The 26,801-nt window shown below is 38.0% G+C and overlaps 1 protein-coding gene across 2 annotated transcripts; it reads right to left on the bottom strand.

The window, feature by feature from the left end:
• Window positions 1-25,637, bottom strand: LOC145998585 (uncharacterized). 2 transcript variants are annotated; one of them, XM_083135024.1, is made up of 12 exons: window positions 25,495-25,637; window positions 20,072-20,106; window positions 19,269-19,359; window positions 16,281-16,372; window positions 15,690-15,762; window positions 13,626-13,732; window positions 12,792-12,887; window positions 12,592-12,669; window positions 11,824-11,903; window positions 4,443-4,483; window positions 1,472-1,684; window positions 1-345 (listed from the first exon to the last, which is right to left on the bottom strand). In XM_083135024.1, exons 1-11 carry the CDS (start codon window positions 25,547-25,549, stop codon window positions 1,479-1,481), a joined length of 954 nt encoding a protein of 317 aa, XP_082991150.1. In that variant the 5' UTR covers window positions 25,550-25,637; the 3' UTR covers window positions 1-345; window positions 1,472-1,478. The 2 variants fall into 2 exon arrangements, with proteins under 2 accessions (XP_082991150.1, XP_082991152.1); XM_083135026.1 differs by having other exon boundaries at window positions 25,491-25,623.
• Between the last annotated feature and the right edge of the window lie 1,164 nt (window positions 25,638-26,801).

Raw genomic sequence — 26,801 nt, 5'->3', positions numbered from 1 at the left:
ATTAAAATTGAAGTCTCGAATTAATCTTTTATATATTATAACCTTGCTTCATTATTCATTTTAAATTTTATTTTATGAAATTATTAATGTAATCATATGCAAAAAATCCTTGTTATTCTGCATTTTAAACATGCAAGCTTGGTGATAATTTTACAAAAGCTTGCACTATAACAATATAGTGATTTCAGAACATACTTATGCTTATATTAGCATTATCTACCTTTGTATGGCTCAAAATTAACTGTTTATTCTTCTTTAATATAGGTTTTCTTTGTAAAAATCACTTTAAGTTTGTTACTGCTTACATTTCCTATCCACTGTGGTTGAAAAGATGCACTGTTGATTCTGAAATTAAATAATTACAGTGCTGATAATTATCAATGGAAATGTAGCTTACTTTTTATCTTGACTTGTTTTAAATTTTTAATTCCCCGGTGGGGGAGAAGTGGTATTTTTTCCACATGTTCAAGCAGCTCCGTTGCCCACCCAGCATCATATAAAGTGGCTACCTGGAGGAAACTCCCGGGGAGTAAAGGTAGCCAGGGGCATGGTGCTGATCACATCACACCCACCTTTGGCCGTGATCAAGAAAGTGTAGGACCCTAACTCCAGACCCCCTATGTGCCTTCATGGCATGGTGTAAAGCACAGGGGAGCACTTTACTTTTAGTTGATTGGAGTGTGAACAGCAGAACTGTTGTATATAGTATAATAATATTTGAACATTATCAAAATTTTGTTTAAGTTTATATGAACCTTAATAAAGATAATTTATTTTTTATGCAAGAATAATGCATCCTAGTATCCAAATAAATCCCACACAGCACCCAAGACACTACAGTTCTTGTTCAACATAAACTGAATTTACAAAATTTATAAACTGTTTTCCCTTAATCTTTTCACTTCAAAAATGCTTTGTAATTCAGCATAAAGCAGAGCAATGATGATCCAATAGGCAGGGTGTCTGGTTGTCATGTTGGAGACCCAGGTTTGATCCACGAGGTTGGATCTCTGCTAGGACTCATACAATCTCTAAATAATGGGTACCAGAGGGATGTGGGGAGGGGGGGTTAAAGGTGATTGGAGTGTTGTGCTGATCACATAACCACCAATCTGGCCAAGATCGACAATCTGTGGTGCTCTACCTCCACACCCCCACTTCATGGCATGGTGCAATTCACAGGGGATAAATTTTCTTTTTTTTAATACAACATGAGATAATCGACTTCATTTTTTATAATAATTTATCTTGTACGTATGCATTGCTTGCATTGTAGAATTATTTGTTATATAACTATCTTTAATCAAACTAAAAATAAATGTCCAATGAAGGGAGTGTGTGTGTCCTGAAACATCACAACGAAAAACTGTGTTTTTATACTTGTAATAACCGTAGACTACAAGAGAAATAATTCATTTTTATCTTACTAATATTTCTATTTTTGACTATTTTACAGAATAATTTTTCATACCTTTATGTTAGAAGTATCCACAGTATTTTTCGGTTCTCATTTTCTCACAGTAAAGTGGCTCAGATTTGCCATCCTTGTTGAGATACCACTTCCCTGCATGCCACAGCTTCTCCAGCCTTGGTATTGGTGGAATTCTGATATTGCTCTTTAACCTTCTTCTTTCTCTTGTAAGGAATATGTCTTGGGAAATTCTCTCTTGAAGAACAGGATGACCTGCAGAGAATACAGGACGTCATTAATCAGATTTTTTCAACCTATTAAGCCATGGTAGTCTGGTTGTTAGAGGATCCATGATGGGAGACCTAGGGTGGGTGATTTCAAATGGGATCTTTTCCACCAATGTCCCTACATAAAGCAGCTGTGGGGTTCACCCAACCTCCACAATGGCCATGATTGTGAATGTATGGAGTCCTAACTCCACATCCTCCATAACATGGTGGTATAATCATGGGGACACCTTACATTTTTTTTATTCCACCTATGACCATAGAATGCAAATTATGTAATTTGCACAATACGAGTAATAAAAATAAATAGAAAACTTCACAACTATTTTCAAAAACACTGGAATCAATAGCATTGTACCATTGAAAAGGCAGGAGCTTGCAGGATATGCACCTAGAAATTCAAAATGAAACCAACTGAATCTGATTGAATTTCGAATTATAACCAATAGACATTTCCAGCTAGAAATCTACTTCAGTGTTGTAATTTTATCTGTCTTCTATATCCATGCTTTTGTAAAAAATGCAGGGTATTGAAATTTACGCACATAAACATATAATATGCAAGGCAGAGGAAAATAAAATTAATATATGTTTCAGTATAATACAACTTCTAAGTCTTTCTGTTCACCAAGCAATTAAACTTTGTACTTACAGTCATTTCTGACATATTGACAACTTACATTAAAAAAAATCCATTTATGCAGATTTGCCAGTTAGTATGAAGGAACAGGATATAACAAATTATGCAGTATGGCAAGGACCCAGCCCAGGTACAAGACCTGGTTAAGTCTGCATTTATTGGCAGTTTTCTAGGTAATACCTTTTGCAGCAAAATATGATGTAAGATAGCTAAAGGATCGTTTACTAAATTTGTAAAGGTACAATCTTTACTTAAGATCATTCCACATCAAATATACGCAAAAATAAATATTTTGTCACCCATCATCTCAAATTTCGATGAAATTTAGAGTACACCCTTCCCTTATGGTTGAAAGAAACCCTCTGAAATATTTTCACTATCTCAAATGGTTTTAATTATACAACTCTTTAAAATGTCATTAAATCTGTGTTGTCCATGGACGTCCGCAAGGGGGGCCACGGCCCCACTGCAAAATGATTACCCACCTAAAAATGATCTATTTCACACATAATTTCATTTCAGTAGCAGTAATTTGTGTTAATTATTATAAATTCGTTGAAGAAACATGATAATTTCAGACTAAAATAGTGTTTTTTGAGGGGGCATCACTATTATGGGGGAAAATATGTCTCCTTTGCCCCACCTCGAAAAAAATTACCTTGCTTGCCCCTCCCTGGAGAAAATCCTGCGGACATCCATGATGTTGTCTGTCACTCTTGAGGCCCTAGACACAAGATACCCTTGCTAACATTTTATTTTTCTCCTTAATCAATGATCAGATCTCTTTCAAAGGTGTATAAGGGCAGAGATTTGTGAGAACTTGTTAACAGGTTAGTTCTAGCAAAAACATTAGTTAGGAAATTCACTGCACTTAGAACAATTCAGATCAATCAAGGGGCTACTGGAGTAGGTGCAGCTTTCCCCTAGCAGAGGAGCAACCACAATTTTTTGTCTGCAAGGGGGGGGGGGCAAGTACCAGGATAAACATACCAACAACAATAATCAATAATAATAATAATAATAATAATAAAAATAATAACAACAATAATGACTATTATTATTATTATTATTACAGTAGTAATAGTAGTAGTATCAAAAACGTTAGTATCCTCATAAATTACGCAAAGAGGGGGTAGAAGTCTGTGCTAAAGCATTTGTTTGGAACAAACGATTTGAAATATTTTTTCAACACCATCAATTTCACATTAGCTAATAATGGAAAACAAGCACACAATTTCACAAACTGTATTTTTGAATGGCAGAAAATGAATGATAATTGCATTCTGTAGATAATATTTTTTGTACATATAACATGTATAACTTTTATGTCTTACACATATGCAACATGGAGCAACATAAAATAAGAAAATATATATGCAACATGCAAACATTAATCGTGTACGTATTGAAAGTTTATTTGATACATAATAGGCTACAACACATTATTTAAATGCATTACATTACAGAAAACAACTATATTGCAAGCGAAGCGAACAAGAAAATTTTTAGATCCAATTTTTGTAACAATATTGATTTTATAGGGCACAAATAATTTCACTGGATGCCATGGCATTCTCTCCTATACAAATTTTTCCATCTAGCTCGCTCGGCATCCGTGGCCGACTCCCGCTGTCCCTTAGCTAAGGTTCTGAACTTGACGAAACTGAGAAAAGTAGGTCTTGCAAGCGAAGCGAGCGAGAAAATTTTACGAAATGTACTTTTATTTGCATAAAATTTGAAATTGAATGGGGCAATTCCCTTCTGTGCCGCCTCCCCCTTTTGCAGGTGCCCTTAGCCATCAATGCTTGCCCCCTTCTAGATTTGACTTCCATCGAAGGTTGGAGGGGGCAATCCAACCCCCCTCCCCCCTGTGGTTGGTGCCACTGTCCCCTAGTGGTACTTGAGTGGATCCACTTGCATGTTTTAACCTGCCATGGAATGACCCTTAAGTGAAATAATGAACTCTACTGAACCTTATCTACGAAGGGAAAGCAAACTGTCTTTGCCCCCCCCCCCCATCCCCTCACTACCACTATAATTGTGTAATGGATGGTTGCTATTTATTTTACAATGGAAGTGTAAAAAAAATCCTTAGCACACTCACCAACAGGTTTTGGAAAGAATAAAGCATCACCACCAGTGCAGCTGCAAGAAACAAAAGTAAGTTGATTTGATAGTTATTATCACATGAATCAGGGAAATTGATTGTAACATGTCTACAAATCCCTGAGATTCTTATGGATTTTTCAAGAGATAATAAGTCTGTAAAAGATAATTCTTATATATTTTATAGTATTTGTTGTTGTTGTTATCTTTTGGAACATGTGGAGCAATGAGAGATGGAGGGAGTTCGCGATAGGAAGTGATAGGATCAAGACCTGTAGTTAAAGCGATCCTGAGTAACTACCACCGTATACCTGTTCGAACTGTCTCCATATCCTTTTCCTGTACGGGAAATTATTTGTGAACCAGTGATAGTGTTGCGAAGTGATCTTGTGCTTGAGTATCGAATTAAATTTACGGGACCGTGAAATAGGCCCGTTATATCATGGCCGGGAATCATACTCCGGACTCCCAATCCGACATGGACGCTGAGAAAGGTTCCAATAAACGTTCTCGTGAAGAAGTGGACGATATTCACCCCGATAAAATCTCCCGAAGTGATACACTTAATGTGTCCCCCCAGATTCCACCTACATATTGGTATGGTACGGATATGCCGGGTCCATATATAGTCCTATTTGATGGTATAGACAATAACGAGAAATTTCTTGTCGCTGGAAGTGTTGGTAACTATCTCCGTAAGAAAGAAGTCCGAGTACAATTAGTGGAACAATGCGGTCGTAATCGCGTTCGGGTGACTTTCCCCACCGCTAAAGCTGCTAATGAGTTTCTCACGCGTAGTGCAATGCATCAAGATATGGGAGTCAAAACGAGAATTCCATTATCGTTAATTCAACGGGAAGGACTCATATTCGGCATAGCTCATGACGTGTCTGAACAGGACGTTCTCGATGGTTTCGAGAGTCCTATTCCTGCCCTTTTGGCCAAGCGCATGAACAAAAAACTGTGGAAAGAGGATGGATCTTTCCAGTTAGTTCCCACTAAACTCTTTTGCATCACATTTCGCGGTAATATTTTGCCGGAGAAAGTTCTCATTAACAGTGAAATATTCGAGGTTCGACCGCGTATACGATCCGTCCAGCAATGCTCCAAATGTTTCCGATACGGCCACTTAAATTTAGTTTGTAAATCAAAACCCAAGTGTGCCAAGTGTGGATTGGACTCCCACCCAGAGGACTGTGAAAGTACTTTGTGTTGCATCAATTGCAAGTTACCACATTCAGCCTTAGACCGTAACTGTGCGAGCTGGCGTTTGGAATCAGCTGTCCAAACCAGCATGGCTGAAAACAATATCTCATATCGGGAGGCGAAACTCAAGCTGCAAGGCATCTTCCTCCCCACTCCCACTCGCGATGATGTTTATCGACCCCGAGTGACGAAAGAGGCATTCCCTGACTTGCAGACCTCCCGCACAAAACCTTTCTTTACTAATCACACTTGGCACTCCTCAAACAGGACATATGCCAATATATTTTCCCCGCTACATAATCAATCTGACGGAGACTTTCCTGAAAATAAGGATCCTCAAACATCAATTGATTCTTCTCGCTTTAAGGTGCCATCCTTTAAGACCACTTCTCAACCAAGAAACACTAAGAAATCCAAAATCCGCCCTTCCCCGAGGAAAGAAATACATCGCCGTCCGCGATGGGAAGACGATGACGTCGCAATAGAGTCCCCTGCTAGTTCATCGACCCTTACCGATCTAGAGGAAGTGACATCCCAACCCGTAGGAAATAACGCATACCCAATAAATGACACTCATTCCCATTCCAAGCATTTCCAATGCCAAACATATTTGCATCCGATCAAGAGGCATGATAATCCACACTCGCACATTACTGACCAACCTACCGAACACAGCGAGGTGTATCAAGCTCTATTAGATATGATTCCCAGCATGTGGGATACTGTTAGACAAATACGGGACAACGCCCATCGAATTCGACTCATCCAGCACATTCAATTTTTGACAGACAAACTTTTGACGTTACTCGAAGACAATGCCTAAGGTGACATCGGAAATGGGTACCATCTTACAATGGAATGTGAATAGTTTCTCTGCACGTAAACTCGAACTATTAGATTTAATTGCTGAATACCACCCGCTTATTCTTTGCTTGCAGGAAGTTAAAGGTAGAAGCACGAGAATTATAGACTCGCCCATTATCACTTGTACGGCAACCCTACGCATCAGCGTGGTACTGTCATATATGTTCATGAAACCCTTTCTCATACAGAAATCCAAATTCCACATAACCTTTTCCTCATCCAGACCTTTCAACTAGAGTTAGTGGCTATCAGAGTCAACATTAATGACCGATATATAGTCATCATTTCATTATATATTCCCTCCTCAAACAACTCCCAAAGAATCCGCTCTCACGAGTTACAAGAGATCATATCCCTTGCTCTGGTCTCCTATCTCATTCTCGGTGACTTTAATGGCCATCATCCCTCTTGGGGACATCCGTACGCGGATCGTTTGGGGAAAAATTTAGATGAATGGATTACACACAATCGGTTTATCCTTTTTAACGATGGCAGCCCTACTCATTATCCATTAAATGGTAATCGACCCTCCTGTATTGACCTCACAATTACTTCTCCCTGCTTGTATCATAGTTTTCATTGGGTAAAGGAACAAGATCTCCGTGGCAGTGATCATTCCCCCATATTACTTATAGCCCGTAGATCGTTTTCCACATGCTTGTCGAGAGAAAATAGGGAGTCGGTTCCAGTGAAACGTTGGACCAAAGCTTCCATAAAATGGGACGCATTTACAGCACAATTTAAAAGCATTTATGATCAAACAACTCACCACAATGACGGAAATATAACATACCAAAATTTCCTCCATATGATTACCGTTGCAATAGACAATAGTGCCCATCGCAGTCAATATAGTAGCCCAATTAAATTTCCTTCCCTCAGTTGGTGGACCCGAGATTGTGCTTTAATAAAATGTCAAAAAAAAGATCAATTAAAACGATACGAACGAAACCCCTCGCCAGGGAAGAAAATCGAACTTAGGGGACTGCAAGCTAAGGCGAAGAAAATATATTTACAAGCGAAAAGAGAAGCGTGGCATTCATTTTGTAATTCTCTCGATTGCACAGATAGCCTTAGTTCCATATGGAATAAATTTCATTCTATTAGGAATCCGGCCCACCCAAGACGAAAAAAATCTGGATAAACAGTGGGAAGCAGAATTCATGCAAATACTCACGCCACCCTCTGTATGCGCACGAGAGGCAAAATCCTTTGCACAGAATTTCGATTTCACTGCCGATTTCCCGGCTGTTAATGCTATCGAAATACAACAAATTTTAGAAATTGTGCCGAACACTTCCCCGGGATATGACGGTCTCACCTATGACATGCTCAAACATCTGCCACATCAAGGTATACAATTACTTGCTCATATATTCAATACCGTCTATCGCACAGGCCTAATCCCTATCGAGTGGCGTCACCATATAGTCCTCCCCATATTAAAACCAAACAAACCTCCCGCGGAGGCAAAGTCATATCGACCAATAGTATTAATACCAGTAGTTGCCAAACTTTTCGAACGAACATTTCAACATCGCATTAACTGGGCGTTGGAAAAGAATAAGTTATTTTCGCCAACACAAATGGGTTTCCGCATGCAGCATGGTAGCCAAGATGCCATAGCTACCCTTACAGTTGAAATTCAAAATAGCCAGATTACTCAAGATTATTGCTTTGGCCTATTCACTGACATAGAACATGCTTATGATGCTGTTCACATCCCGATCTTATATAAAATGATGGTACAACTAAACATACATCCCATAGTAGGGACCATAATCTGGAATTTATATCACGAAAGAAATTTACACTTCTGGTTTGAAGATAGGTTGGAAGGCCCCCGTATAGCTCGCACGGGGATCCCTCAGGGTTCGCCCCTTAGCCCCCTACTATTTAATATCTATACCCACCATATACATCACCTAAATATGCACGGCTTTAAATTGTTACAATACGCCGACGACCTTTGCTGCTATAAATGCACCCCTGACGCCACGCAAGGCTTACTCGCCCTAAAGAAAACAGTCACAATTCTTACAGATCACTTAGATACCTTAGGACTCACTATTTCCATTCCGAAATCCAAAATCATAATTTTTAACTCGAGAAAAATGAGCAGCTACCCTAATAATATCACAGAAATACAACACATCCCAGTAGTCGACAATGTCAAATACCTGGGTGTATACTTTGATAGGAAACTGAATTGGGCAAGGCATATACAATATCTCAAGGAAAAGGGGTTAAAAATTGTTAATTTACTTCGCTGTATTTCCACGACCAAGTGGGGAGGACACCCCCATACAATGCTATTATTTTATAAAAATTGTTTTCGTACATTGTTTGATTATGCAGCACCAGCATATGGTGGGGCCAATCCAAAACTTCTTACGTCTATAGACGTATTACAACGACGAGCCTTACGTACATGTCTAGGACTCATGCCGTCCAGTCCCAATGTTAGTGTATATTTAGAAAGCAATGAATCCTCTTTGTCACACCGACGCATCAAACTCACCGTGCAATATTTGTTCAAATCGTGGGCGCGACACGCTCATCCCTTTAATAAAACATTTGCGATTCAAAGACAATGGTTTGGCCTCCCGACCCCCCTCCCCCCACTAAACGTTTTTTTTTCTTACAATGTTATAATATTGACCCTGAAGCTTACCACCAAACTTTTACCCATCCGGACCCGCTTTTATATCAACTGAATATTCCCACAGAACCCCGAGTAGAGATACAATATGAAGATCATGGCAGACATGAAAATTATAGAGAATTGTGGCCCAGATCAACCTTTATTTATACTGACGGATCGAAGTCTGCGGACGGTGTGGGATGCGCTTTTTACGTACCATCTCATAACATCACTCGACAATTTTCCCTCCCATCCGATATGTCGATCTTCTCGGCGGAATGTTATGCTATCAATAAAGCACTACAATTCGCCCTGCAGTTATGACTCGATCATTCTTTAATTCTTACGGACGCATTGAGCGTACTTCAAACGTTAGCACGAACAGGTCGGGCAGCATATAAATTAACGGTATTTCCCTATCTCATTCTCCGAATCATGCTAGACCTTCAACACCAGGGTCTGTCAGCGACCTTCACATATATTCGCGCCCACAGTGACCTTAATAAATATCAAGATCGCGTTGACGTAATGGCTAAACAAGCAAGAACGAAAGAAACTGTTACCCCGATGCACCTGCCGTACACTGACCTCCTCCCACGGGTAAAAATCAAAGTAGAACAACAATGGGACGATTGGTGCACCCAACAACTCCTCAATACCAATACATATAGATGGCATGCACAAGTCGGCAATAAACGTCCTTGGTTTCAACACATTAACCTACCCCGTGCAGTTTTAGTGTTTACCATGCAAATGCGTACAGGTCACGTTGTCATACATCCAAGTTCATATACCGTGCCTGCAACTTCCTGTCAGTGTGGAGAACCTATACAATCAACCACACATTTGTTTTTACAATGCCCAATTCGACAACAACATCGCAATACTCTATACAAACAGTTACAACGTGTGGGTATTCCATTTCCGATGTCCCTTTCGACTCTACTCTACGAACCACGGTCTGATGTCATGTGGATACTGTACAGCTTTGCACGAAAACACAACATTGTAACATAAACAAACAGATACTTGGAATGTAAACAAACTTTCTCATAACAAACCAAATAGGACCCCTGGCAAGAAATCGCTCATAGGCGGTGTGTGCCAATCAAAGAAGAAGGAAGGAAGGCAATGAGAGATGTAACACATTAAAAAAAGAACAGTTGTAGTATCAAACTTATGACACAAAAGGAAATTAGATGTGAAACTAATATAACTAGGAAAAGTTTCCCATAGCACATAATGCCCATTCACCTTGAGTAATCGACTTGCAATTTTGCCACATAAGTTCTGTCGTTGACATCAATTTCATCTAATATTCATCCTCATCACCACAATAAACCAAAATGTGGCTGGTAATAATTATTATTATTGCCCATTCATATTTTATTCCCCTAATAGTAACTGACACTTTCTCCGTTCAATTCCCAATGTCATATTGCCAATTTTTCTACTTCGCTGCTTTAATTGTGGTTTCTCCTTGACTTTCAGAATTCATACACATGAACCTGAAATTAATAAAATGGCAAAAAGAAAATGATTCATTGATAACATAAATATGTGTTGTGCATTCATAAATATTTCACTGCATTTACCATATCAAGGAAAAACAAGTTAACTTCATGTATTTTTAATACCAGTAGTATGTATTGTGAGTCTACTACATATATAGGCTATTTGGTTAATGAGAGATGTCCAGGCATCTTACAGCCAGATAGGAAACCCACGTTTGATATCTGGGTAGTTGATATCAAGTGTGATTTTTTCCAACAATGCCCCTGCATGGAGCAGCTCTTGGGTTCATCCAGCCTCTGATAAGCGGGGTGTCTATGAGCAACCCTGGGGAGTAAAGAGCAGCCAGAGCATGATACTGACCATGTCACCTCCACAAATGGCCAAAATCGTGTATGTGTTGGGGCCCTACCTTCTCCTCCCCCTTACCTCCATGTGCCTCCAAGGCATGTTGCAATGTTCATGGGAAGCACTTCTCTTTCATTTTCTTAGTGTTTAAAATTTAAACCTGAAGAAAACATGTCTAAAAATGCATTTGTAATGAAGTTGTGGAATAACAAACTTTAAAGGTGGAATGCAGTGGCGTGTCCAGGATTTTCAAAAGGAGAGGGTTTACGTATACTTTTTTTTAGTAGTCAGTCCTCATTTTGCAATATTTTCCTGCCTTTGATGGTCATTTTTTTATGTAATACTGGGTCAAGGGGAAGGAGTTATGGCCCCAACCAAACCCCCTTTGGCACATCACTGGTGGAATGGAACGTCATCCTACAGAAGATGATATTTGTAAGGGAGAATCTGACTCTTTCTTAACAGCAGTTAAGTTGCTCAGTTTTAACTGTTGGTGGGGATGGTTTATGGGTATAATACCTTATGTTGCAAAATGAATTGCTGGCATCCCACAACTGGGAAATTTCAAATACCACACTTCTCTTACACGATACAGTGCTCAATTTTACATTTTTAAGGGGATCAAGACAACAAAAAAAAAAAAAATGAAAGAAAATGTAAAATCTAGGAGAATTATGTACCATGTTGCTATATTGGGAGCAAGGAAATTGAATGAAGAAAAATATAAAATTCAGGAATGTAAATTGGGATTCCAATCTATTTGAATGTTGAATTTTGAGATTTTAAACATTATTAAGTAACCAACCGCAAAAATTTGCTGTCTTCCATTGCCCTCAACTGTCGTTCAAAATTCAGGAAGTCCTTCTCCACCAAAGGGGATACATCCTTAAAATAAAATATAAACAATTAAGAAGGAATTATTGATAAAAGTATTTGAAAAGAAATCCAACTTTTAAAGTATTAGATCAAATAATATAATATTGAATGGTGTACTGTGCTAGTGGGGCTGTGTATAATTTTCTACTTAATATTAATTTGCAATTCTTAAACAGTTGATCAGATGAAGAGATTCTCTCTGGATATCAGCTAGGTCAGTCTGGACAAACTTCCGAGCTTTCAAGAATTAAAGTTATCAATCTTAAAGTTTTCCTGGCAGCATGTGATGAAAAAATCTCTTGGAATAACAGCGAGGTCACTTTTGGACAGGATTCCAAAAATGAGAGTGAAATTAGCTCTCGTAAGCTCAGAAGCCTATCAGGAACTGACCTAGCTGACATCCCAAGAAAATCACTCTAACATTCACTGTCAAGAAAACTTCAAGAATTAATTTATCAGAGTTAAAATTTTACGAGAGAGAGAATAAATGAAAGGCTTGTCTGTTTCTTAATTTTCCATAATCTAATTTTCACAGAGAAATTTCAAATTTGAATGGTATTTGAAAAAAAAAAAAATTCTCAATATATAACAAAACGGACTGAGGTGACTTTAAAGGATTATTCCCAATAAAATTAAAGATGTGGTTATAAATGTTCACAGTTTGATAAAGTCTTAAACTTTTTTATATTAATCTTACCTCTAAATGATCCAAACTGGTCCTAATGCATTTTTGCTTAGTACAAAGAATTTTCACATCTTCTTGAAGAGCTTTTATCTATAAAAAAGGAGAAAGATATGAGAGTAATTTGGTTTAGCACTGGATGATTAATTTAATTTTAAAAAATCCAAAAATACCTACATCACAATGACATAAAATACTAAAGTAGTAATAAATACCTGTTTTTCTTGCTTCCTTATGGTTTTTGTTACTTCTCTTATGTGCAATTCTAAATTACCAAACTTTGCATTCATTTTTCTTGTAAAGTTTTTCTCCTGGAATACAATGAAATTTTGTTAACATAAACTTTTTATTAAATATTTAATGTTATGGCACTACCAACTAAATTTTGGAAGTAATAGAAAATAGATATTTCTATTGATGGCCGTGGTGGCTCAGTCGGTAACGCGTCTGACTACCATGCTAAAGGTCCCGAGTTCGATCCCCGGCCGGTTCAAATCCGGGAACTTTTCTAACGATAAAAGCGGCCCCGGCGCCCACCCAGCATCGAATAACATGGGTACCTGGGGGAAACCCTGGGGGGTAAAGGTGGTCAGGGGCGTGATGCTGATCACATCACCCCCACTCACGACCGGATCAAGAAAGTGTGGGGCGTTACCCCCACACCCCCTATACACCTTCATGGCATAGTGCTATGCACAGGGGAGCACTTTACTTTTTATTGATCATTTAGATCACCTGTAGGGTGGGACCAATTAGATAGCAATATTGTACCAAAGAATCTCACAGCGTCAAGAAGAAGAAAGAGTGCAGTATTGATTCAGAAGTATTCGATGTAACATTTCAGATCACATGGCCCCCTTTTTAATCATTAAATGTTGAAGAAATTATCATATAAATACCCAAAACTAATCTAGCAATTTTTTGCTTGTGGAGTGTTAACATACATACATGTTAACATCTGATTCCTTTCTGCTCTCGATACAGTGATAAAAATATAAATGTATATTGCAATGTTGTTATTGAAGTGTCATATTAGATGGTCTACTTACCCAGTAATGCTTTGCAACAAGAAGTGCAGACGACAAACCAATTAATGTTAAGAATCCCAATAGCAAGAATAACAGTTTTTCATGGTTTTGATAGTAAGTAAGTAGATCTGGAAAGAGAAACGTATGTTAAGTCATGTGATTTTTCTGAACTAACATGAGGTCTATGTTCAAGGGCACATTAGCAATTTGGAAATAGCATTAACATGGAATAATATACATTTCAACATACCTTTTATGAGCATCTTCCTTTAAGGCTCTGGATATTCATTATAAATAAAATTATAAGATTCAATATTAAAACATACTATACTTGTCTGATCAAGTTAAAACAAATTATGGCCTAGTCAGTTTCTACTCCTCGGGTACCTGACTTAAGTATGTCTGTAATTATGCTTTTACTTACAACTATTTTCATAATCTGTGGAAATTATGGTAAAGCAGAGGTTGGATTGGTAGCTCAGAGCAGCGGCGGCTTAAGGGGGAGAGCCGCCATGCCATGGCACTACCCTCAGAAGAAATGCATACCTAGCCCAAATATTGTTAAATTAATACATTGATAGTTTACAGACAAGGAGATTCGAATCTTGCAATTGGTCAAGCTGACGTGACGACCGCCCCAACCACAGACTAGATATGAACCGCCCCAACCTTCTCACTGCATCGCCAGCTGTTTCGTACCCTCGGCGAGACAGCGGTCCGCGCCACTCAAGAACTGGCCTAACCAAGTTGAAACACGTGCAAAGGGTTGGAGAAGTCTCAGCGAGTAACATTTCCACCATGAGCCGGGAAGAAGGTAGCAGGGGGGTGGGGTTAGCCCATAAGACACCAGCCGTGCCCCTTTTCGCTTGGCACAGCAAGGAAACTTTTGCAGTGGTGACACAGTTGCCATCTTCAGACATAAGTCGCTAAATACGACGGATTTGTAAGACCCATTGGGGAAGTATTTCGTGAAAAAGGTACTATCTACTTTTCTCACAACTTTTGGAGAAATGAACCTAGTATTTTTCCAAAGTTAAATGAACATTTTGATAATAGATAGATGCGCCTAGAGGACCATCTAGACTTTTTAAAAATATAAAAGTAAAAGATCCTATGGTGATGTGAGTTTCCTTTGGTATTTCAACAATTTCTTTTTACATCAAGTGTCTAGAATATTTTCAACATCCAGTTGGAATATGTGTGCATGGGAAGGGGGGAGAAGGTGAGAAGATTTGTTTTTCCTTCCTCTTGTAATTGTGTTTTTAGTGAAATGTCCTGTAGTGTATAAAGATAGGTTAGTGAGTGAAGATGAATCGTATTAGTGTGTTATTACTTAAACAAACACTGTTTTCCACGTTACCAAACAAGGATAAACATCTTGGCCAGTGGGGCAACCTCAAGGAGGGGGCGGGGGCTTTACGGAGTTGTTTTTTTTTTTTTTTTTTTTTTCGATTTCTTGATCACGTTGCACTACCCATCATACTTGCCGCCGGCCGCCACTGGCTCAGAGTATTACAATTCCAATATCCAGGTTGAACCACATTTTTATAACTTGTCAATAAGTTATATTTTCTGTCTCATAAACTATTTTGTTTGAAATATTTGAATATGACATAAACATATTGTAGTAAACATTGTTTTTTACAGTACAGTAGCCCTACCGTTGAAGTACGGTAGCTGTACAGTTGGCGTACAATTGTGTTTCAGTATATTTCAGTTCACAGTTGAATTTGTACACTAGAAACAGCATTGAAATTTCCAATTGATTTTACAATTAAAAACAATTGGTTGTAATATATTCAAACTTACAATTGGATACAATTCAACAATTGGAAATTGTCCTGCATTTTCAATTGGTTTCAGTTGAGATTCAGATTGAAACCAATAACCAATTGAAATTTCAATTCAAACCAATAGACATTTCCAACTAGGATTCTAATATTATTAGTTTGCACATTGGTAGAAAATAATTGTAACATGATTATCAAAGCAAATGTGAAGAGAACCACATCCATGCAACATATTTCATATCAGAAAATTAACATATAGAATAAAATTGCAGTTTGTGGATCTTTTTACACTAACCTTTCAAATGAGAAACCTTTATTGGAATTCTCACGTATGCTGGTTCATCTTTCACAAAATTTTCATTTTCATTCTGTAAAAAAAAAATGTGTACTAGGTAAAATGCATATCACAGGAAAATTGTGTTTCACAGAAATATTTACTATAAAATAAGAAATACTTTGTGTAAATGTGATACACATAAAAATTGTGTAACCTAAAAGCCATTCTCATCCTCCCAATTTCTTCATGTACTCTAATGAAAAAGACACATGGAATGGTAGAGCATGAATAATTCCAAACTTTGTTATATCTTCTCTGTTTAAAACATCATATATTTTATATCCATCCACCTTACTGGGCATGTTTGCAAGCTATGAACTTTTGAAAAAAACTTGATTGTCCAATGCACCAATGGAGAATTCAGAGAAATTGCATATTTATATCAGCTTTACACAATCTAAATGAATAATGTAATTTCTAGATTTATTTTCAGGTATACTAACCTGCAAGAGCTAAAAAATCAGCTTCCATTCATCCACAAAACTATACTTTTGAGCCTAGTAATATATAATTTTATAATCTATTAACTATTTAATAAAGTTGTCTCACCATCATCATAATAATTTCTTCGCTGGTTTTGACTGACTCGTATTTTTTGTCTGGTATTTCTATTAGATCCTCATCTTCAAGAATTTCTTCATCTAAAATGACATATATTGCTTATATTAGTTTGACAATGTAAAGGAAAAAAGCACTTGAGTTAATTTATATAGGGTGGCACATATTGTGTCTACCAATATAAGCTGGCAACTCTGTCGGAACGCAGGTGCACATGCGCAGATGTTTCCCATGCTTAGGCAGCTCAAAGTCTCGCAATTAGTCTGCCATGGAACGTTGGACAATTTAGACACAAATTGTGGCAGTAGAGGCATTCATCCGAATGGGCCCCATTCAGGAGACACTGCAACGAAGGCCCAATGAGGGTTGCCATCAACCAGTGCCAGAGCATCACAACATGATACGATGGGTCACACGATAGAGAGCCAAGGGCAGCGTGCAGAAATAGAAGTCTTCAGGTTGAAGGAGACGGATTCTCTGGCACCCTGATGCTTCCCAGTGCAGTACCTACTGCGTCTCCTAAATGGGACCCGTTCGGATGAATGCCTCTACTGCCACGATTCGTGTCTGAACCGACCAACGTTCTATGGCAGACTAATTGCGAGACATGCAGCTGCCTAAGCATGGAAAACTTCTGCGCATGCGCACCTGCATTCCGACAGGGTTGCAAACTTCTATTGGTAGATACAATATGCACCACCTTGTATGTTTGCTGTGCTTCTAATGTACAAACAACATTTTTTTTTTAAGTAATGAGATAATGACAGTTATAAGACTCAACAATGCTGTCACCATCATAAGCAGGAAGGTCAATTAGTAAATGCAGTCAATTTTATCTTTAAAATAAGGTTAAATTTGTTACTTGTTTATTTTAAGCATATCTAAAGGTAGGTGAAACTCAGTTTTGTATGTGTTTATAAATCTTATGTTCAATGTTTATACCAGCAGCCAAATCCAGATAAAATTTTATCCGGATATTGGATATTTTTTTTTATCCAGATGTCAGATATTCAATCCAAACTATCGAGATATCCTAATTGTCTGCATGTTCAGATTATCCTAAATATCTTGATATTTGAATGATCTAGATATTCGAAATATGTTAATGTATGCATTATCTGGACAGTTCTATCATTTATCTGGTTTACGGGGATGCCAAAATCAGTATAAATGCCCAAAATTTTCCCTTGTACCAAGAAGAGTAAATGAGATACAGTTTAGAATATAACATTCTCAATTTGGTGTCCTGTGACATGTGGGAAATGAAATACTTAATGAACATGTATCCTTCATCATTTTGCCTGAGAACCATCCTGTCACCCTTCCCCCTTCCCCCTGCCCCCCTATCTTCCTCTCTCAGATGGAAGAAGCAGATCAACTTGGTTTGGTGTGTTCAAGGGAGGGTAAGCACAGGATTTTATTTTAAAGCAGGCAAACAAGAAAGTCTCTGTGGATTTATCACATTAGTTTGATTATTTTTCAATCTAAGGCATTTGTTCAAGGGCAATCTCAAACCTTTATTTGGTAATAATTTTCTTAATTTCAGGAACCATTCTTACCAGAATAACTTACTGTTAACACTGTTAATCCTTGTTTCCATGTTAATAAAACATTAAAATGCTGACCAAGGCAAACTTTTCTAGATTTTATGTATATTTTTTATACTTTAAAAGTTTGCCTTGGTCAGCATTTTAATGTTTTATTAATGTACTGGTCTTGAAAAAGTTGATTGATTGATTGATTTGGTTTATTTTATCTGGCTAATCGTGAATATGAGGTTGAATGATAATACAATGAAATTGATGAAGGGACACTCAATAAAAAACATATATGCCCAGGCCGCAAATTGAACCTCGGTTGTCTGTGCTAACCACTCCTTCATGGAGGCCAACATCTTGAAAAATTAAATAGCAGTTTGCATACAAGGATTGTCTAAATATTTGGATATCTTGATTATCCACATTATATATATATATATATATATATAGGATAAAAGCAAGGAGGGCCAAAAGGGCTAAGTAAAAATCAAAGAAGGTAAAAGGAAACCGGTTCCGTCTATTTCTCCTCACACCGATGATGCTATGAAATTAGCGAAAATTTTGAATTTTTCTACTGTCCGGTGAGTGTTTCCTTTTACCTTCTTTGATTTATATATATATATATATATATATATATATATATATATTAATTATCTGGATGTACAATTTATCCATCCATTCTGATTTTATATATTATCCAGATTATCCATTGCATCCAAAACAGGTATTGGATAATTTGAAATATGGATATCCGTTATCTGGATTTTGTGGCTTGTATACCATTATGCTTATTGTACATCCAATGGCTAAGATAATAGTAGAAAAACTGTCCACCATTATTTTAATTTTTTTTTATTCCACATACTGTGTTGTTTTAAGGAGTGAAATTCGGTTGATTCAATGTTTTCATTTCAATTCCTTATCATCATGGTGTGGGAAACAAACTGAATTAAAATTGTAATGGTCAATTTGCCTACTGTTTGCTTTGCTGTTGTATGCACATGGTACTGATGAAAGAAATAACTATCACCCATGCCTTCTCAGGGTTCATTTTTTACAAATGATGTGGATACTTTATTGTCCTACACAAACATTAAGGTCTGAATCTTGGTTGATATGTTTTACTCATTATTTAAAATAGTAGTGTTTCAAACAAGATGTAAGCAGAAAAGAAAAACACATTCAATGTAGATAAAAAAGGCTATTATTTTAGATCAATTACTTGCATAATATGGTAACAAATTCATGTAAAAAAAGGGCCTCCCCAATGGTGCAGTGGTAGTGTCGTCGCCTTGTAATCAAGAGGTCCCAGGTTCGATACCTGGTGGAGGCACATAGTGGTTCGGATTCCACTTTAAGCTGTAGGTCCAGTCCCGATTAGCCTTACTGTGGACTTAAAACACCAAATCAATCAATCAATTAATCATGTAAATAAGTGTACCTTCACTTGAATCCTGAGTCCAACCCTTTTCTTCATATACCCAGCTGTTCCATATGAATGGAAGGAAAGGAATTAAATCTTGTAATATGATCTGAAATATAAAATGGTTAGGGTCTGTTATGTCATAATTATTGATGATCAAATTTCAGCTTCCCACCCAAGGCTGTGTCTCACCGAATCCATCTGTTTGTGTTCATACCAATTTTGTTAATATTATGTTATACTAGAATATTTAATGTCTGTTAAATAATGTCATGACTTTTCCATGCCAATGGCACAACTGTTCTTACCTCAATACCCCCCTTGAGCTCTCTGAATCACCCACAGAAACCTTATGTTTATTTTACTTTGCTTTTCTGCCATTTTTGGCTAATTGCAAAGATGAGAATGAGTGATGAAATGAAGAAATTGATGAAGGGACATTCACAAATAACACCCATGCCCAGGCTGGGATTCAAACCCAGGACCCCTGGCATCATAGCACACCATGCTAACCAGTCTGCCACAGAAGTCGTCTTATGTTTAGTCCTGATGCTAAGAAGCAATGAAAGAAAATTGTACAGGGCCTGCAGATTTTTTTTTATTAAGCTTGTGTCACTTAGACTGAATAGTTTAATAAAAGTTCGGTGTTTGATCATTACAAACATATTTTCAAAAGATTTATCCACAAACTTTCAAAAAAACACCACAATTTCCACAAGAGACTAGAAATTCTATCAGATAGTTGGGAAGAAAACATTATATTGCATTAGATTACACGTAGCATATATAATTCCTATGAAAGAAATATGAGACATATTTACCTGCAATGCTGAATCACTGCTACACATCGACCAATCTGAAGAAAATACAAAAAAGTAAAACTGGTGTTGTAAAACAAGCAAATGAATATACCGATAGAATATTTTTGAAAACTGCAGTTAAAATTCCTTCAGTCTCTGGCCAAATAATTATATTAAGTAATTCGCAGCCTGCAACTACGCAGCTGTGTATGTGTGGTACCTGTTTCCCTCTGCCATTGAATCTACCATAGCCTTATGTAACATTACATATCTAAACCACGTTGATCATGTGGAAATAAAATGGCCAGTTTTGGTTAATTCTCTTTTGTAACCAAAGTCTTGCTCTAGAGGTTGATATAGGTCCTCCCGAATTTTGTAGTGAGTAATGCTGTCACTTTGTAATCGGATTCTTGCCAGAGGCACATTGTACAGTGCTTTGGATCTTAATTAAAATATATGTACAACCTTAGTGACAATGAAGTTCGACCAGTCACAAATATAGGAGTGCGTTGTGAAAGAAGGAGAACACATGCATATGCTGAACATATTTTATTCAGCAGGCTACATGGAACAAAGGAAAACATAAATTTCCGCTGCAACGCAGCAATGTATGGTGTCCACACAAAATAAAACATTTTCGTCCATCTACACGTGACATTGAAGTTCGACCACTGTTAGAGGGGATCCTGTTTACCATGGTGTGACGCCGCCCCGTCGGCGAATAACTGTGGCAATGCGTCGGGGCATGCTGCGGACGAGTCGTTCAAGGTATTCCACATCGATGCGGTGCCATTCCTCCTGCAGGCAGGCGATAAGAGCAGCCACTGTCGTGGGTCCCCTCTGTTGCACACGTCGCTTAAGAACACGCCACACATTCTCAATGGGCGAGAGGTCGGGACTCGATGGTGGCCATGGCAGAGTTCGCACTTGATGGCGAGTCAACCATTCTCTTGTCAGCCGCGCTGTATGAGGCCTGGCATTGTCGTATTGAAAGATGAGGCGCCGCCTGTGGAACAGGTGCCTTCGCACTGTGGGAAGATGCCGCTCCAGTATGTGTGATAGGCGTGTGCATTCACAATGCCCTCACAGACGTGTAGTGGGCCAACCCCAGATGCCGTCATGCATCCCCATACCATCACTGACGCAGGTTTCTGTACCCGACGTGTATAACATTTTGCTTCATTCTGTTCCTCCTTCCGACAAATGACTGTTTTCCGTATTTTCCCCTAAACAACATTGAAAATGGATTCGTCCGTCCACAAAACCCTGTTCCACAGCCGAAATGTCCATCCCCGGTACATTCGTGCCCACCGTAGTCGATTTCCTTTGTTCAACATGGAAAGGAAGGGTTTACGTTTCACCTTGTACACTCGGTAACCGCATCGCTGTAGGTAACGGCGAATGGTTCTGATTGACACTTCAATGTGAAAACGTTTTCGAGTCCACAGTCGTAATTCGGCCACAGAAACATGATTGTTGGTCTGGATATAGCGCCTAAATATCCTTAGGTCACGCACGCTCAGCAGGCGTTTTCGACCAGGGGCCTTACCTGGCTCTGTAGTACCCGTATTTTGGTGGTGTTTGATGATGCAGTGGACAGTTGACTTGGGTAAGTTCAGTTGGCGCCCTATTTCCCGTTCACTGAGTCCATCCCGTTGCAACTCCACCACTCTTCTCCTCACGGCGTTGTCAATAGGTTTGCCCCTGGCCATGGTGATGATGCACTGCGGTTCCTCGGTTCACAGCACGCGCTTATATACGGCGGACTCCCTTATCGTGTCCGTGACGTCATGCTTCCGTCGAATGCGCCACTATCTGGAATTTTCCGTACGGGTCTGGTGCCTGATCGAAGTTCAATGTCACGCGTATAGTTCCCCGTTTTCGTTCTTTAAGTGACCTTGGGTGCAACATGCTGGGATCACGATTCTTGCCTGCTCACACGCCTCCTCTTACACACATGCGTCACTTCTGCGGGTCACCCATTCCACCGCCTATGCCTCTGTGCATTTAATCACGTATTCCTTTCTGGTCGAACTTCATTGTCACCAAGGTTGTACTTGTATTTAAAGTTGTACTTTTGTGTTTATTTATTTATTGAGAAAATTCCAGATACAGCACAGGTGGCCATTTTACACTGAAATTGTCAACAATGAGAAAGCAATAATAATAAGAAAAAAAATTTTAAAAAATAATTAAGAGTAACAAAACAACATAAAAGTGAATAGCAAATGAACAAAAAAATAAGTAAAAGATGGCACTATGTGATATTAATTACAAGCATTCCTTCTGATAGAAGACCGAAAGGCAAACTCAGAGGAAAATGTATCAATATTTGAGGGGAGATCATTGTATTGTGCTGCAAGTCTGTAAAAGAGAGATCTTTTTTGAATTTCTAGTATAGGTTTTTTTGTATAAAATAATCTTGTGTTGTGTGTTGTGCGCATAGGTACTCGAAAGTGGAATTCCTCAAGAAGTATGTTGCAGTGGATTTTGCCATTCACAATTTTGTATATATAACTGAAATCATTCTGCAAACGTTGCTGATAAGCAGTTTGTAAGTTTAGAAAAGACAAGAGATGCGGAGATAAAAAATTGCATAATGAGGGAACCCTGTGAAGAACTATAGCTAGGAAGAAGTGAAAGACTGAATCGATTCTAGAGAGATGAGTGGGACATGCCATGGACCAGACGGGAGAGCAGTATTCTATTATTGGGGAAATGATTGATTTGAAGTACAAGTTGAGGGTTGAGATGTCACTAATTTCAGTGAAACGGTAGAGTAAACCTAAGAGACACATGGCTTTTTTGTGGTCGAAAACAATGCCTAGGTCTTTGTGAGAGGATCCTGCTTTGATGTTATTGCCAGAGATGGAGTAAGATGACTTTAACAGATTCTTCTTGAGAGAGATAGTGAGAGTAGTACACTTGTCAGGATGTAATGTAAGGTCCCATGTCAGGCACCAGGAAGTAAATGTTATGTCATTCTGAAGAAGATGAGTACCATCGGAAGTGGAGATTTCTCTGAAAATTTTAGTCATCTGCGAAAAGAAAGTAATTACTAGAGGGAGCTGTGAGATGGTCGGCAAGGTCATCGACGAATAATATGAACAAGAGAGGTCCTAGAACACTACCCTGTGGAACCCCAGAGAGGACAGGAAGAAAGTTAAAAACAGTTCCTGGAAGAACGACACATTATTGGCGATCGCTAAGGTAATCTGCGAGAATGGTTAGAAATTTGCCATAAATGTTGAATCTAATGCATAATTTGTGAATCAGAAGACGATGACTAACAGTATCAAAAGCTTTGGCCAGATCAAAGTATATTACATCTAATTGTGAATTATTTGAAATGCAGTTCATAGCATGTGAGAGTAAAACAGACAGGTTTGTAAGACAGGAGCTACCAGGAAGAAAACCATGTTGCTTAGAGCTTAAGTTCGGAGAAACAAATTTGTACAGTCTGTCTTTGATTACTTTTTCACAGATGATGGACAGAGGAGAGAGTAGGAGAGAGTAAGGAGATTGGTCTGTAAGATGAAACAAGATTTTTGTTACCACTCTTGTGAATCGGTGTGATGTTAGCTTGTTTCCAAGCGTGAGGAAAGATGCCTTCCGAAAAACATCTGTTCAAGAGAATGGAGAGGGGATAGCACAGGGATTGCACAGTTTTCCTGAGGAACATGGTGTTGATATCGTCCGGTCCTAGGGCACGGTGAGTTGAAAGAGACGACAATAGATTCTTCACCTCATCGGGTGTAGTGACAAGCGTTGTTAGAGAGGAGGAACAGATTGGTCTTACGTTTGGCAATGCTGCAAGGGAAGACGGCGGGCAGAAGTTACCATGAAAATAAGCGTTGAAGAGTTCTACCCTTCAGTCGCCTATCGCACTTTCACTATCATGTGTAATTTCAGCTGGAGTCCTACTGTTATTTTTTTTATTTTTGAGTTTATTAGATTAAAAAAGTTTTTTGGGTTTTCCGGAATTGTTATTTCTGAATTGTAACTTGCCACTACATAAATAACTCGTAGAGGCATAGTCTTATACCATGGCCACACACAATATTAAGTCCACATGTGGAGTGATAGTGAATGACTGGAAATAATGTTGTAATGTTATCACATGACATCAGGGAGGAATGGTTTTTGCAAACAGATAATTTCATCATTAATCTTCAGAGCTAGAACACACAAGGGTGCCCATCCCACAAAGCCTATGATGCACTCCTCCTTAAGAGGTAGCACATCCTCTCCACAAATGTTTTGCTAAATTCTTTACACATTATTTTGTGCAGACAAAATTTTATGGAAAACTTATTATTTAATATTATTGAGATTTTTTTATTCTCATGTGCTAGTGGGAGTCTGTATCTATGTGGAATCAAAGATATGGTAAGACTTCTGCCTATCTTCCCCCAAAACACACACACACACACAAAATATTATCTGAATTGTAAGAGGCATTAGTGTAGATAATTATTACAAATATCTTACAATGGTCAGATGAAGTTCATCATGATTTCTTTGTTCTATTGCAAAAATATTACCTTAACAGTACAGATGTTATATTTAATTATAATCCTTATATTAGTATTTCTAGCATTTATAAAACTGTTAGGAATGACTGTATTTTGCAGGTTTTACATAGGCACAGAATCCTATCTGCAAACATACATTAATACTAGCCTAATAGGACATCAGAACTTTCAAAGAGAAGCCATGGCATTTAGTCATTTCCAACTTTTTATGTTTTTTGCACATATTTTGCAAGGTGAACTACCCATCTCTTCCCACACAGCTACAGCTCTGTGTACACACTCCTGAGGTTCTCTTCTGTGTTCGAATCCATGATGTCTTTCCTTAGAGGAATAATTATGAAGTTGATGAGAAATGTAGTATTGCAAGCGAAGTGAGCGATTTTTCTTTTGCAAATTTACTTGAAATAACCAAGTCAATAAAATAACTAACTCAATCTGCTCCCCCACCCACTTTGTGTGTGAATTGAAGCAGGAGGTAAAATATATTTTTTAATAGTTTATTATTATATTATATTATCCTTTGTACCCCACAAAAAATCCCTATGATGCAGTATGCTTCATTAACCCTCCCTCTGAGCACACACACTATGTATGTTACATCACATAAGATATGAATATATTATAGTAAAAAAGAATCTTTGTATTGTGAAATATTAATTCTTATTGCTTCTTTCATGGTTTATATGATACATCGAAGCCTTACACTTTTCTTGATCCAATTTTTCTGAATCCAAATGTATAATTGTGCCTTACCAAAGGTTCTTTTCAGCTATAGTTCCAGCAGATTATGCTAGAAAAATACATTTCTTGCCAATTAATTAAGTCTGAAGTAAACTACTGATCTGGGGTGCAATACAAAAATACAAACTGGGTTTTCAAAACAAATAGCAAAAAGTTACACATACTTACATATTCCCAAGACAAAGACTAATGTTGCAGTAGTTGCTGGAATTAATGGCCACATACCGATAGCTTATGGATCACAAATACTTCATTGAGTTTCTAAATATGTTTAATTGTGTTCATAGTAGATTTACATTGAAGATACGCTAATCGTCATACTCTTTTTATTGGGCTCACAACTTCACATTTGGCTGTTTTTGTCCAATATATATTTATAAACACAGATGCTGCAAGTATTGTTTGGTCAAGAGTGAACCTATAGATAGGCAGGCTTGGAAAGTGAGAGGAAGGATGACAAAATCCAGGATTATTCAGCAACAATTAATATATTCTAATACATGAAGTTAAGAAAGCATTTATTTATTTAGCTGATGAGGTAGACTGATTGAACAGAGAGCATCCACTACTGATGTCATCAGGCCTGGATTTAGGAAGGGGCTACAGCTGCCTGCCTCCACTAGGGAAGTGAGTAAATCAAGTAAGAAAAATAGAAATACTTCATCCACAAAAAAGATGGTGGAATTTACCTGTGCTAATATTATTTGTTTCTACATGCTATCATTTTATGCCCCTAAATATCACATGGAAAAGGTTTATTTTCAATACAAGTGAGCTTTCTTACCAACAATTTATTTTCTACTGGGTGCAGGCCCACAGCCAGGAATTCTTTGTAGGGGGTGCGAAGAAAAGTCAACCCTAGAGAGGGGCAAATTTTTAATATATTGTGTCACATTGGCAGATATAGCAGGGTACACAGAGGCACTTTCCCCATCCCCCAAAAGAGATACGTAACAGAAAAGGGATGATATCTTGAAACTGCAACAAACAAAAAAAACTTCGAGCAACATCAAATAGCAATATTTCGATAATGACCTTTCCAGATTGCCAAAGAATATAAAGTTTAACATAAATAGGCTAAGGGATTGTATCTACTGATTAAGGGAGCCCTTTATAAATCATGCTTCATAATGATTCCCTCAAGTTTCCAGTATGCAAGATTTTTACGCGCAAAGGAATCTAACGAGAATCCAACACCAGCATTGCGTTGTGTTATGCAAAAAAAATTGAATTAATTAAATAATACTGGTTTCATATTATCTACACTTTGATTAATTGTGTAAATACACTTTTTTTACTTGCTAAAACATCAAAACATGGGTCCCTTCAGTGACGTGCGGTGATGTCAACACTTGGGGTAGCAATCAGTGGCTTGCCCAAGGGGGGTTGGTGTGGGTCATAATCCCCCTCCCCCCTTTAGGGCCCAGTATTCCTAAAAATAGAACGTCAAAGAAAGGATTGCAAAATGAGGAAAG

Source organism: Lepisma saccharinum, chromosome 14 (assembly GCF_977018435.1).
Source record: "Lepisma saccharinum chromosome 14, izLepSacc3.1, whole genome shotgun sequence".
In the NCBI taxonomy this organism is placed as follows: Eukaryota; Metazoa; Arthropoda; class Insecta; order Zygentoma; family Lepismatidae; genus Lepisma; species Lepisma saccharinum.
The sequence above is the reverse complement of the archived record's forward strand: the minus strand, read 5'-3'. Positions and strand labels throughout refer to the sequence as shown.

Excerpts from the sequence above, each read along its gene's own strand:
- LOC145998585 (XM_083135024.1), bottom strand. The coding sequence starts at position 25,549 with ATGTGGCCATTAATTCCAGCAACTACTGCAACATTAGTCTTTGTCTTG. Across the intron at positions 15,763-16,280 it reads AAGAAATTATTATGATGATG|AATGAAAATGAAAATTTTGT; the intron begins GTGAGACAACTT and ends TTTTTTTTACAG. Across the intron at positions 12,670-12,791 it reads TAAGGAAGCAAGAAAAACAG|ATAAAAGCTCTTCAAGAAGA; the intron begins GTATTTATTACT and ends CCTTTTTTATAG.